Source organism: Mesoplodon mirus (assembly GCF_964341445.2).
Source record: "Mesoplodon mirus genome assembly, chromosome: 4".
Lineage (NCBI taxonomy): Eukaryota > Metazoa > Chordata > Mammalia > Artiodactyla > Ziphiidae > Mesoplodon > Mesoplodon mirus.
The window spans coordinates 16,652,071-16,666,830 of NC_138979.1; the positions used below are offsets into that span (position 1 = coordinate 16,652,071).

The window sequence follows — 14,760 nt, forward strand, 5'->3', positions numbered from 1 at the left end:
CAGGAAAGTAACCATTTTGATCAAGATGAAAATACAATCTGGCAATGAACAGGTGAACAAAACATTTAGAAGCATAGGATAAACTTATTTTTAAAAGTGTGCTATGTTTTCAAATGATACGCTATTTATTACATTTGCTATTATAGGTGAAGCAACCGTCCAATTGTTAATCTAAAAAAATACAATAAACACACCCCAAAAGGTGCATGGAAGTTGAAGAAAAACACGCTGAGCCTGTCATTTGAAAATATAACTAACATACTGATTAAAAATAAATTTATCCTATGGATCCAGACTTTTCAGCCACACTGCATATTTTTAGAACACCTAGTGTTCAGACACTGAAGACACTAGTTCTGTATCTTGTAAATACACAAAAAGAAGGAAGGCAAAACATTTTCAAGATGATCTTTCAGTTAAGTAATATTTTACTAAAAATGGATCTACACAATTCAGTCAGGATATATATGACATGGAAAATTTTAAAACGTTAACATTTTAATTGCTATTTAGAATAGAAAGCTAATAACTGATGGCAAAATACAGCCATCTATTTTTCTCGTGATTAAAAACCCTTCAAAGCATTGCCATTTGGGGCTGACATCTGCATCAAAATATTCTTCCCTCCTCCTATTCTTTTAAGGAGAAAGATTATTCAGAGTACATTCACTTTTAATTTTTAGTTAAAAAGTAATCACAGTATGAAAATAAAATTTAAAATAATCTGACTATAGTTTTGTTAGTAGAAGATTCTATGTTCTGAAAATACTGTTTTCTTTTTAATTTTACAAGGTATACTGGTTTTTTAAAAGTTATTCCAACGATTCAGAAGTACATGTAATACACGGTGAACATCCTTTATTGCTTCCTAATTCCATTTCCCAGATACAATAAATATTATTTTATATAAGCTTATTTAGCTCTAGAGAATTCAGACTGCTATAATGAGAGAAAAACCCAAATGCTACCTTAACCATTTGTTAAATATACATCTTGGATGGCTATAAAAGCTTTTTACAGTAAAGGACAGTCTGCCTAAGAAAAAAAAAAGGCAGGGAAGAGCTTTCCATAAATAGCACACACAAGATCATCAAATTGATCTTGTGGTGAGCAACAGTGGCTGGGAACAATCATTTATTTGCTCCAATAGACAGAATCTCTCTGAACGCCCAAACAGAGCCTGCCCCTGCAGTTGTCCCAGCCACAGTCCCCCCGCACCCCGTCACTCTCCACAGCCCCAGCTCACCTGCAGGCTCCACACTCAAAGGTCCCATTGCCATCATGGCACTTGGGACTGCCAGGGATGCCTTCACTCTGGCATTCACATTCACAGATGAACTGAAGAATAATCTCTACTTCTTCAGTGAAGCCCAGAGGCTTAATTTTAATGGTTTCAGAATTCTTATTTGGACATTTATTTGAAGTTACGCTGATTTCAAATTGAACCTTAAGGGAAAACAAGAAGATAAGTTAACAACTACACAATTTAAATCTACTAAAAAAATTGCAAATAGCCACTCCAAATTATATTTCTTTAACTGTTTCTCAAATTATAAACTACATTGCTTGTAAACAAGCAGTTTTTTCTTTTCTTCGGAAAATGTTTATATAACATACCTCATCCCCAATGGAAATATTAGAGCATTTTCTCCCATTTTCCCCTGTTCCATTCACCCCATTCTTGCAGTAAGACTTGTAATTTATTGTTACTCCTTCTGGTAATTTGCTGTTTTCCAAAATGACTTCTGAAGACAGGGACTAAAAGAAAGACTATTAAACAGAGGAAAGGCAAACAAATGCTACCATAAAATAAGTTGAATGCATAAATCCAATGGATAAAATGAACTGTTAAGAAACAGTACCATTTAAATAAAATATCTGAAGCCAAATCTTGAGTGACCAGAAAACACAAAACCCAGAGAAACTGGCTCTAATTAATAAGGATCAATTCTTCAAAATAATGTACATGACTGAAAAAAGTATTTATGGTTTAATTACTGAGTTAAAATTTTAATGATGATACAGCACAGAGGGCTGATATTAATTATGAGGAGTCCTAAGAACTCAGAACACTTTCCTCCCCCAGTGGCAACACAGCTCTCCTCTGGCCCTACCAACTTCCAGCTCACTAGGGCCTAAAGTAAATGATCTACTACACAGTCTGGGAACAAATTTGCTCAGGCACAGCTGCAGCCCTGCGCCCTCACCCCCCCAAAAAAGAAAACCCCAAGTGGGAGGATTCAAGCCACTGCGTTTTTAGAACAGCAGATTGCTCAGGACCAATGAAGAAGACTGCAGCAGCAAGCTCTCTCCTGGTCACATTCCTGCGTGGATGGAGCTGGGAAAGCATTAAGATATGCTGTAAAGACAGAGAACAAAACAACTATGGGAGAGACAGGGAACAACCAGAATCTAGAAAATCTTTGTAAAAACCTCTCTCTCTTCGAGTAGGGTCTTTCCAAAGAATTCTGGGAACCCCTGGCATGAGGTAGAAAATATCTAAAATTCAACCCATCAAAAGGCTGGGGTGGGCTTCCCTGGTGGCGCAGTGGTTGACAGTCCGCCTGCCGATGCAGGGGACGCGGGTTCGTGCCCCGGTCCGGGAGGATCCCACATGCCGCAGAGCGGCTGGGCCCGTGAGCCATGGCCGCTGAGCCTGCGCGTCCAGAGCCCGTGCTCCGCAACGGGGGAGGCCACAACAGTGAGAGGCCCGCGTACCGCAAAAAAAAAAAAAGAAAGGCTGGGGTGGTATACACAGTACAGGATGGTTACTGTTCTATTACAAAGGCCTCCAGACGACTTACAACAGTTATTGACCAATGGTGAATGAGTATCACTAAAGTACTCTGAACTAAAGCTCAAGATGGAGAAAATTCCTCTTTAATTTCAACTTCCTTCCAATCTGGGGGGGAAAAATATCTTATAAATCTTATTAAAATGGTAAGTCAAATATATGTAAATACATTCATATATACTTTATGGTACATGCATATATGACTGTGTGTACCTCTTGAAAACAGAGAACTATAGACCCTGAATATATGTTGAGAATTGGCAAAAAAAAAAAAAAAAAAAGCTTTTCTGACACAATTCATCAAAATAGATGAATCTATAAAAAGAAGGTGTGGAAAAAGAAGACTGAGGTCATCCTATAAATCTAAATATAAGTTGCTTCACACTTGCTTTCCAACAAGGAGACCTATTACTTAACAACATTAAAACAGAATTTAGAAATTTTCCCCACATGCCTTTGTTACATTTTGCTCTGCAGATAATTATGTATTTGTAAGAGAATATGAGTTTTTCCTCCAGATGCAGAATTTAAGTTTTATGTTGTCTTCTGGGGCTTGCTAAATTGTGTATGAAAGGAGTTTTACTTTTTTTGAGAAAAGTATTCTCCATAGGGTATTGCCCAAAACAGATCTTATTTAAAATGCACTCACATTGTATGCATCGATGATCAACTGAATTACATTGCTGGAATTTGCAGATAATGTTCCTACTGCTGACTTAGGGATCAAATTTTTCAGTTCCTGCAATTAAAAGATAAAACATAAAATACAAGTACTACTAATGTAACTAATTAGCATCTACTGAGTACTTACTATTTATTTTTAAGTAACAGTTCTCGATACATTTGCTAAATAAACATAAGGAGTCAGACCTAAAAACAACTAGCTTTACAATGTAACTAAAATTAATATACACTTTTGTAAAATCCCGTCTGTAGCTGGTGACATTTTCCCACATTTCAATTCAGACATATCATTTTGCCTCTAATGACTAAACAAAAAGAGTCTAGAAATGTGTTCCTCTTTTGATCTCACATGTATATATTTACCTTGTAAACGGGCTGAAATTCTTCAGTAACTGCAAAAATCGTCTGAATGTTATTTTCACTTAGTTTTTGGACAAGGTGAGCAATAGAAGGATAATCCTAAGAAATTAAGTAATAAAATTTAGTATGTAATTACATCCAATCTACTCCAGGTTTTCAATACTTGCTGAAAATAATGATTTGCAGATATCAACTGGATTACTTTAAAAAGACTGCTTGAAACAACACAAATTATTGAAGTGGGTGCTGTCTAGTGGGTTTCTAATCCTTTTCTACCTTTATATGTAAATTTTAAATTTCCATAATAAAAAGACTTTAAAGAGTAAGATTATCTGTGTATATTAAATGTCAGAACAATGAAAGTAAAGAACTGCCAGTAATTAAAGGTTATTATTATCTACTTATCACTTAAGAAAAAGACCAAGATTCAGCAAGGTTTAGATTTCTTCCAGACCTTGAATAATTTGCCAATCTTTATTTTCAGTAGAGGCAGGGTGCCTGCTTTCTTAAATCATGTATAACTAAGACAAGGAGTGTTAAGACTGTACAAATGATTTGTTTAGACATAACATCGAGCTTGCTACCCCTTGACGTAGCGAGTGAGAGGAGACAGAGCTTTGGGCTGAGGCGCAGAGTCGGAGTCAGCAGCTCCCCTCACCCCCAGGCCCTCATCTGCGTGGAAGGAAGCAAGCACAAAGCCAGAGCCTCAAAACAGCAACACGAGCTTTCCTGCACATTAGGTCAGGGCCCAACTTACCAAAATAACAAAACCCCAAAGCCTGAAAACCCCACAAGCCAGTCACCCACAATACTCTTAGTATTAGACACTAAACTCAATCTGAATCCATTCAATATGTAAGGAGCTAAGCACTTACATAATAATGGCTCATTGTGTACACATCATTTTCCAGGTGACACTGTCCATCATTTGGTAAAACAATGCCACCAAGTTTCCCATCTCCAGCAAAGTGAAACCCAGCATCCGTGGAAAACACCAGCAGCCGCGTCACATTCCTCCAGCCAATCAATGACTCGAAAAGAAAAGGATTTCAATTTTAAAATACTACCCACAATTCAGCATAAATCTTTTCATCTTTATGTAGGCTACCACCGCACTCTCAACCTAATTCCGTATCTTCTCTTTTCACAATGCCAATATCCTTGCTGATGAAGGCACAGAGACCACTGAATAAAACTCCTCCACCCCACTGTAAAACTCCACCTTGCCTGGCTGTCCATCTCTTTCAGCTCTTTTTTAAAAACTGTATCTTTTAAAGTTCATGTCTCTCTCCCCATTAGAAAGTACGCTCGCTCTGTGCAGGGCAGGGACCACATCGGGTTTTGTGCTTCATCTTATCTTCAGCAGTCAGCACAGTGCTTGGCACATAGTAGGTGCTTAATGAGTAAATGCAAATGTCTCAGCCCACACCCATCTTGGCCCAAACATCACTGTCTCATTCCCATCCATCCTTGCTCCACCTTCTGTAGCGTAAACTTCCTTTATCAGCCACCACATTGACTTCCTTTGTTAATTACAGAAAAAGTACCTTCTCCAAAGACTTGCCCTGCTTAATTCCACCCATTCCAACCCATCAGTACTGCTTATTTGTTCATTTATTTTATTTTCCACCTTATTCAGCAAAGGATTTAAAGTAGCAGTAAAATCCTCTTCTATGGTAATTTTATAATCACATCTGTCTAAATACTCAATTACATCTGTGTATACCCTCATAAGACTATAAAATCCTTGAAGGCAGGAATTAAGTTTATTAATGCCGGCAGTCCAAGTAGAATGTCTGTCTCTTTTTCACGCAGATAAGTAAGTGGAACAGTTCCTCTTAGTCAGCATGAGGAAAACCGAGAGTAGCGGCCACAGATGCTGTGGCTTGTTTTAATCCCAAGGCTAAGGCACAGGTAGAGGCAGCCCAGAGAATGCTCTCTCCACAGTGAGCTGCTAACAGGATCACAAATGAATGGCTGGAAAGAAAACAGGCATCAGCCTGGGCACTACCTGGAATGTCACTCTCTTCCCCTTTAAAAGCAGAGACTATCCTTAAATTGCAACTACCCCAGTGAGAAGTCAAGAGCAACGATAATCTAGTAGTTAATATTTGCTGGGTGCTTAGTGGCACTGTATATGGATTACCATATTTAAACTTCATAACAACCCTATGAGGTTTATCTGTTATTATCCCTTCTTAAGGAGAAGGAAACAGCCCTCTAGAATGGCAAGGAAATTGCCTAGTGGATGAGCAGTGATGGGAACATTTGAAGCCATTTCCTAACAGTCTAAGGACTGTTGTCTTAAACACTATACCATATTATCATCTTGGGTATCAAGTTACACATTAAAAATTGGTTGGAAAATAACCATTAAGAAGCATCTGGAATCAAGGAAGGTCTTCTAGAGCATACGGGTACTCTAAGGAAAAAGGGGCGGGGGGAATGAGACAGTCAGGTACTTAAACTTTATCTACCTCACAATGTTTTCTATTTTCAGCTTCAGCTGAATCATTAAAAGGTCACCTCAAAATCATCACCTGGTAAATGGGTCATAAAATTCTAACCACTAGCCCAATGGAGATCAGCTTACTACTACTGAAAATCTTGCAATTAAAATTACAATTATATGACTTCTCAAAATACCTGTTCTCATATAGCTTTCAAACTAAGACTTTAAAAGTTCTTTCTTTTTGAATGACATGGGGAAGATACCTCTCAAAGATGATAAGCAGAAGAAAACTGACCAGAGGAAAATGGTGTCTGAGACACAGTCCATTTGAGCACTTTTAATGCTCCTGGAGACGTCCCGGATAACCCCAATTCCATCTCAGGCACAAAGCCAGAAAGCTAGGGTTCCTGGGCCTCTTCTAAAAACCTAGAGCACCAGCTAAAGCTAAACTGCCCCACTGTTTCAAATGGTGAGCATTCTGGCTTTTACAACCCTGTGTAAATGAACTAACTGCCTCGTTTAAATAGGGGCAAAATGATTATGCTTTTATAAAGCATTTGTAGTTGGAGGGAACTTAAGGGATTAGTCAAGTATGCTACAGTAATTAAGGTAACTTCTTCTGACAGCAAAATCACATTCAAAATTCACACAAATAATATCCTTTTGTAGAAAATGAATGCACTCACTCCACAAACTGCAACTTGCATGATTGCATCAAAGCCACCTTCTGGAGAATCCAAATTTCCAGATATGCGCTGTTTACCAACAAGTTCATTAAATACCTCCCCTTTATCAGTAAGGCTGAGCACATTTTTATAGCTAAATGGGCTGGTGCAGTTCTGTTCACTTGTGCAAGGGTTCCTGAGTTTAGCTGGTGTTGTGCTAATGTAAGGCATCACGGTTTTCTCCACAAATGAGCCAAACCCTGTGAAGGAAAATGCACACACAGTGATGACAGATGGAGGGTAGATGGATGGACGGATGGATAAACTGCATGAAAAATATCAAGTACGTTACCACCTGTAAGTCAATCTTTTTCTTTAATAAGAAATAATAAGGGTTTTAATAATTAGGTTTGGAAAGGAGATCACTATGAAAAATCCAGGTCTGACGTGAGATTAAGGCTGTAGAGGCAGGTGTGGTCATACTAACTAGTAATGAAAAAAAACTGTAATCAACATGTTTATAAAATATATCAACATTCAATGCATAAATTCCTGTGAAAACATGCAAGCATTTCATTACCTATGTGGTGTAAGGTGTGTCAAATAACATGATCACCTACAGTAACAGATGAACAAGGAGGCGGAAAAATTATTAGACGTGTGACAGGAATATCAGTTCTCTCAAAAAGAAAAGACTAAAACCTGGCCTGTTTATCTCACATGCATGTGGTGAAGAACAAAACTGCCAGTGTTTATACAAATGAAAACTATTCATTTTCTCAAACTTCCTACCAATTCGGAAGTCTGAAGTAATCCTCCTCATTTCATTCATCAAATCAGTTCCAAGGCTTTTCACATTCTCCAAGTCGTCTTTCATAGAGTAGGAGAGGTCCATAAGGTAGTAGAGGTCAATGGGATAGTCTTCAGCTCGCTTGAATTTTAATGTCAATGTCTGTGGCTCCCCTAATTAAACAGAGATTAGAAAAGAAAATAAGCTTGCCAACAATCCAAAAGCGAATGAGAAAAACCAAGTAAATTCGATTGATAAAGTATACACTATAAACTGTATTATCGACATAGTTTTTACAAAAACCTGGGCATTCCACAGGTAACTGAATCAATGGATGTGTACTCATTTCAATCACAAATACTTAAAATGCCAGGGCCCGGGGATGGTGAAAAAGACAGCATTCCCCATCCACAGCAGGCAAGACAGGCAAACAGTGGGTTGGTAACTATGACAGAAGAAAACAGACAGCCAGAACAACATAAACTAGACTGGGTGGGTGAGGCAGATACACTACAGGGTACACCAGACTTTTTAGAGACTAACATTATAAAGTGAAGACTCTTCTTTGTTTAATGGGATGCACTATATGCAGTGAATAACATAACCTGATTTTCACTGTAGAAAACCTGAAGAATAGTTTTAAAGATGACTATAGAGACAAAGAAACTTGTTAAGAAACTATAGCAAAAATCTAAGAAAAAGATGATAAGGATCTGAAACAATGAGGAAGAAGAGATGTACCAGAGGTGTGAGATATAATCTACTCAGAAAATACACGAGAAGGAAAAGGTCTGGGTGAAAAGTCACTAAATTTTTAACTTGCAAATTTTCTCTATATAGACTTCTAGTTGACAGTTGGATAACTGGGTTTGGAGCTTAAAAAGTCTGTGTTACAGCCCACAAACGGCTTTAAAGCCATGAGAGGAAAACCAACAATTAAGTGAACTACAAAGAGGAAGGAAGAAAAAAGACACAGAAAGGAGACTGCAAAGCACTGTTAATAGATAAGAAGCAAAGCAGGAATGTTATCGCAGACGCCGCAAGGAGAGCACTTCAAGCAGCTCAGAGGCATCGCTTGGACAGGAAGGTTAATAATAAAAAGAGGCCTGACGAGGGTCCACCAGGCCTGGTGGCTCCAGGTGCCAGCAGAGCGTTGCCAGAGCAGCTCTAGAAGTGCAAGGCTGCCAGCACCAGGCTGAAGAGAGAGCAGGAGGGGAAGGGGCGGCGGGGAGGCAGGCACGGGACAGTCCTCTGAGAGGAAGGGGCGGGAAACTAGAAGAGGAGAAAGGGGGCTTGTTTCTTCCTCCTTTTTCCCAGATGCAGGACTGCTCCAGATTCTTATGAAAACCTTAATATCTTATCAATACTGAACAAAAACAAAGGAAAAAATAGATTAAAATGTTGTCTGTATATTATGTAATTATACCAGAAGATGGATATTTTTATCTTTAAAAACCCATTAAATCTAATACTTTCTGAATCTTTAACAGAATTTACATTAGACACAGGTAACATTTACTTCAGGTACATGTGTCTTACAAATTGTTATACCTGCAAAAAATTTCTAAAAGTTAATGTATTCAACATTTCTATTTGAGTGTCAGTCCACATATGAAAATGAACCCTCAACAGAAACTTACATCAAGTTGTCAAAAAGCTCAAGTAGACACAAAGGCATTCACAGAATCAGATTTCTGTACCTGATCGTAACTGCAAAACCACCTGCTGTGGTTGGATCTGAGTAATATCTTCTGGCTGCAGCTTCTCTGCTGTTCCTTTGCTACGGTTGGTGACATTTTTATTTTTCTTTATATCTTTGGAGCCTCTGGGATTTTCAATGTCATCTGGATGACAGCCCTTCTTTTTTAAGGCTTCTAAATCATCACATCGAGCAGAAGTAGGCATTCCTTCTTGTAAAAATGTCTAAGTGACGTGTAAAATATAGGTATAAATAAAAAGTATAGTGGTCAAACCTTTTACATAATCGTAACTGCAAATAACTAATTAAATTGCAAAAATCAGGTAACACATCTAATGTATTTCATTTCTGGTTTTTAAACAAAATGCTCCCTTCATCCAAACCATAATAAACAAAACAGATAAAAACAAAAACTTGTCCTTGAAAGTAATACCGTTATTGCTAATATATTACTAGTACCGTATTACTTTAGTAATACTTAGAGGACTGACCTAAGTGTACCTTTTAACAGTTTCATGTACAAATTCAGAGTATCTACTCAAAGAAATTTCTTTTGTTAAATTACTTATTTAGCATGGTTAAGAGCCACTAATAATATATATAACCAAATATCAGACAAATATTTTTTCCAAAATTTCCCTTAGAAAAATTCTTAGAGTCTCTCATATTATGTAGCAGCATCCTTCATGATATTTTGAACAACTCAATGTATAGGGAAAACATGTCACCCTAAAACCTTTCTTAAAAAGGAGAACAAGAAATTTACCACAAATTTAGTAAGTACTCTTGCAGGTTTACAAATATTTTAGGTATTGGCTATTATTGTAAACAAGCCTTTTAGAACTTTTTTTTTTAATGTAAGTGATTATATGACAGGGTCAAAAACATATATAGGGTGAATTTTTTTAAAATAAAAAAAGTTGTAATGGTATGTGAATGGTACTTGTGGCATGGGGTAAAATTTCCACTAGTGACATGATTTTAAAATGTGCTATTTTTATCAGATGACTGACTAAGTGAAAGCAAAAACACTGCTGTTAAGATGCATGTAAAGGTTCTAAATACATTTTTCATAAATGTGAGGAAGGGGAACAATGACGGTCTATTCATGTATATGTGTGTGTATCATTTTAAAAGGTGCACTCCTAATAGACATTTAACTTTTTCACATATACCCCTAAAAATCTGTACTTAATTGGCCAAAAAATCTTTTTTAAAATCTTGACATTGGGAAAATGAGGAAATGCCTTTCATTTGGGGTCACTTTATGTTTTGTATGGTTGTTTATTATCTACCAATTTCACGGTGCTGAATAAAGTGAGGATATTTATATACAAAGATTACAAAATGGTTTTGATCAGTTATTTTTTAAAGGAAACATAGTACTAAATGAGAGCCTTTCTGTACTTAGAAAAACTGGAAGGGAGAACCATGGGCCCAACGGTTCAAAGCTGCACAACTTTTATGTGTGGTCAAACCTAAAATGCTGCCAGAGCACAGGGGCCCAGTGCAGGATCCACTTCCAAATATTAGCCAGTCCAGGAAACTAAGATCACAACACTCAAGTAAAATTTCACTAAAGATATCCCAAAATAGCTTTAATAATTTAAGAATTATGCCACAAAGATGGCTAAATTATTGAAAGAATAGTTTGGCTAGGATAACCCTAAACCCCAGATAAACTGTAACCCTCATAAAATGGATGCTGTTGTTGAGAACAGCACGTACCACTATTATAATCTTCTAAGTGAAACTGCTTTAAGTTCATTTGATTCTTGTAAGAACAGAGATAAAGGAGGCAGATCATGCTCATTTTCCAGGTAAGAAAACCAAGAGTTTCAGTTAAGTAAGCCTAGTCCGAGACAAACTCAAGGCACTCCCTATTTCCTTCACTGTCTCCAACTTAATTCCAGAATACCGTTTTTAGGAGAACAGAAGGTACCAGTAGAAAATTTTTAAAATAACAAAACGAAAACTTCTCATTTTGTCTTTCATAGGTCAAATCATACGAAATATCTGACATTTGACCACTATCGCCCACAAAACAGGCACTTGACTGTGGGGTCAACTGCCTGAGTAAAAACAAACAATAAGCCTTTGACCTTCTGATATTATTCACTCTGTAAATAAATTATATACTCTCAAAATGACTTCCCGTTACCTCCAGTACCAACTTAGCATTCATCTGTTTATTCATTCATTCAATATTTAGTAAGCTCTGTGGAAGGTACCATGTTAAGCAATGTACAGAGATGACAAGAGTGAATAAAATTTAAAGCCTAACCTCAATGGGCTTTGATTAGGATGCAAATCAAGTGTATATTAGTTTAATTAAAACACAATTAGGCAGGTTAATGTATACCTCTCCCATCATAAAAAAAGGGAAAAATCTAAAACAGTCCAATGAAATGGCTAGAGGTTTTTGGGAAGCTGTCCAATAGAAACAATGCACACTACAAAGGTGAGCTACGTATGTATTTTTAAATTGTCTAGTAGCCACGCTGAGAGGAAGAAAAAAAAGAAACGGGAAATTAATAATATATACAAAATGTCAGTGATTTCAAAAATCATTAATGTTGAAATGCTAAGTCTTCAGTCTCTGGTATGTATTTAAGGCTGACGGGAATTCTCAGTTTGGACCACCCATATCTCAGGTGCTCAACATCACCACACATGCCTAGCACGCCCTGTACTGGGCAGCACAGCTCCAGAGCACCTCACAGGATTACACAGAGCTGACGCTTATTCAGTCAACAACGAGGAAGTGAAAAGTCACATCGAACACTTCACAAGGATATAGTTTTGGGCAACGCTAAATGACTAGAGAATAGATGGGAAGACTTGAACAATCTTACTTACTGAATTTGTGCACCATCCACAATTTGGCCCTGCTTGTATACACTCTCCACATGATTTGGCATTTGCTTTTAAACATCTGTTTTCATCTGTCAGGAGAAACAAAGAATAGACCACTTTACTTGAAGTGTCGAGAGAGAACAGTGAAGAATCTGGATCACAATGACAAATAATACAACATATATGAACGTTAAATATAAACACTATGAACCTCGTTACTAAGCTGATTCGGACCTACCCCCCAGAGAGAGGCGATTTTGGATCATCTTGGCACAGAGAATCATAAAAAGACACAGTTATCTCTCTTGTCTTCTATAGCAAAGACTAGGTACCCTTAATCTATACATTTGTCCTTTTTTTCCAAAGGCGTGATTTCAGGCTCTCTCATGTTGGATGGTCATTAATTCTCAGGATTGTTCTTACAACTGGGTAAAAGTATTATTTCTCTTCATTTAACTCATCCCACCACACCCATACCCCACCCCCTCAAGCAGGCACTTTCATTTTCGTCTGTTAAATACTTGAAAAGTCCATATTCACCCAATCCACAACCCCTTGATTTTTCAGGTCTGTGTTCAAAGTACACCATATAGTTCTTCAAATCCGTGTAAGGATTAGCATGTCTGCCGTGTGGTAAGTACTAATATAGACTGTCTCCAATGTATGTTTTCTGATTATAAACCTAACACATGTTCATTATAAAAAATTTGGAAAATATGTAAAAGTATAAAGAACAAACTAAAAATCAAAACCTGCTCACTAAGAGATAACTACTGTTAACATGTTTTGTATATTTCTTCCCAGTCTTTTTTCTAAGCAGATAAATAAAACAATAGCAAGGAAGCAGGCATATACAGACATTAGTTAAATGAAATCAAGGATATACATTTTATATACTACTTTCTATACTTAATCCAAATGTTTCATTCCAAATTCTTCAAAAACATGGCTTTAATGATTACATATTCCATTATATTAATGTATCCTATTCAATGATGGATAAATTTAGATTGTTTTTAATTGCATAGTTCACACATGCCACACGAACCCTCCACATATATACACATACATGCATATATATATATGCACCCACTCTGATGACCATTCTTATAATGTAAAACTGATTATTTCCTTATCACAAATTAAAAAAAAAATACTGAGGCGAAGAGTATTAACTTTTAAAGATTCTCAGTACACACTAACTTCTCTCCAGCAGTAACGTTCAAATGCACACTCCCACAAGCAGTGTACACACACCATTTCACCATACCCTCAACAAGAAACACTTTTTTAATGCGAAGATTTTTTAAAATTCATTTAACAGGTATAAATAAGAACATCAATTTAATTGTCAGTTACTGAAGGTTTCATTTTTTTTGTATTTTTACTGGCCATTTCTTTTATAAATTTTGTTACATCTTTTGCAAATTTTCTATTATCATGTTCATCTGTTTTTATTAGAGCTCTACATTTGTAAGTGAAATTAAATCCTTATTTAGTTTCTCATTTTGTCGATGGTGTTTTGACACACAGATACTTTGGTTTTTTATGTTATTGCTGGTTTTATGTCATTTAAATTTATCAATAACTTCCCTTACGGTTTCTTTCTTCATTCTTCCGTGAGGTAAGTCCTTCCACCGTAATATCAAACAATTGTTCTATGCAGTGTATTTTTTGAGATTTGGAGAACAGAATTGGACATCTGTTATTCCAGATGTGGATGCACCATGGTTTATAAGAGGATTAAATATATTTTCAGGTTTATTTTTCATTCCTCTCCTATATGACACCAACATTTTGCAAGACCTTTGATCAAAGAGCAAGAACATCTTCTGGAAAGCCAACTGTTCCTGCTCTCATTCTTTTAGATAGTAGTGGATAGTTCATAATCCACTGTTCTACACATTTACTTCATTTCCTTCTAACGATGTTAACACGCCTTTGCTTTCTCTATGCTCACTTACACACTCTATGATATTCCCCAAAGAGCTCTGTGCAGTGCATCCTATTCCCGTTGTCACTCTGGGTGACTGGAGGAGAGCCTGAGAAAGGGCCTTGCAGGCACTGGAAGGGCCCCGCCCTCAACTCTGAGGGAGGTGAGGCCACGGCAAGGCTTTCAGAAGGAGCAAGATGACCGGATGTAGGTTTTTCCAGGAATCTAAAGTGCTCAAAAAGTGACACAAGATACTGAAGTGAAAAGACAACTATGAAACGTCTTTTTTTTACCTGCTTGGCCAAACACATAGCAAACTGAACTGATCAATCCAATCCAGAAAATCAGTTGTAAATTCATCTGAAATATAAAATGTACCATGTTATATTAAGGAAAAAAAAACATATAAAGCCTAATCATTGCCACTCACCTGACCGTCCGCTAATTTCTAAGTGTAAAGGCACCTTCCTCCCCAGCCCTTCTCCATGCTTAACATCCACCTCTCCCCCCAGTACCTCACCTTCCAC

At 37.1% G+C, this 14,760-nt stretch overlaps 1 protein-coding gene across 2 annotated transcripts in view; it reads right to left on the reverse strand.

The window, feature by feature from the left end:
• ITGB1 (integrin subunit beta 1) overlaps window positions 1–14,760 on the reverse strand; it is a 44,611-nt gene that overhangs the window by 11,670 nt on the left and 18,181 nt on the right. For both annotated transcript variants that reach the window (XM_082619570.1, XM_082619569.1), the window contains exons 2-11: window positions 14,527–14,593; window positions 12,304–12,389; window positions 9,446–9,668; window positions 7,748–7,918; window positions 6,977–7,215; window positions 4,714–4,869; window positions 3,842–3,937; window positions 3,444–3,533; window positions 1,618–1,758; window positions 1,247–1,446 (exon numbers count right to left, since the gene is read on the reverse strand). In XM_082619570.1, the coding sequence (XP_082475696.1) occupies window positions 1,247–1,446; window positions 1,618–1,758; window positions 3,444–3,533; window positions 3,842–3,937; window positions 4,714–4,869; window positions 6,977–7,215; window positions 7,748–7,918; window positions 9,446–9,668; window positions 12,304–12,389; window positions 14,527–14,593 (1,469 nt within the window). The remainder of the gene's footprint in view (window positions 1–1,246; window positions 1,447–1,617; window positions 1,759–3,443; window positions 3,534–3,841; window positions 3,938–4,713; window positions 4,870–6,976; window positions 7,216–7,747; window positions 7,919–9,445; window positions 9,669–12,303; window positions 12,390–14,526; window positions 14,594–14,760) is intronic.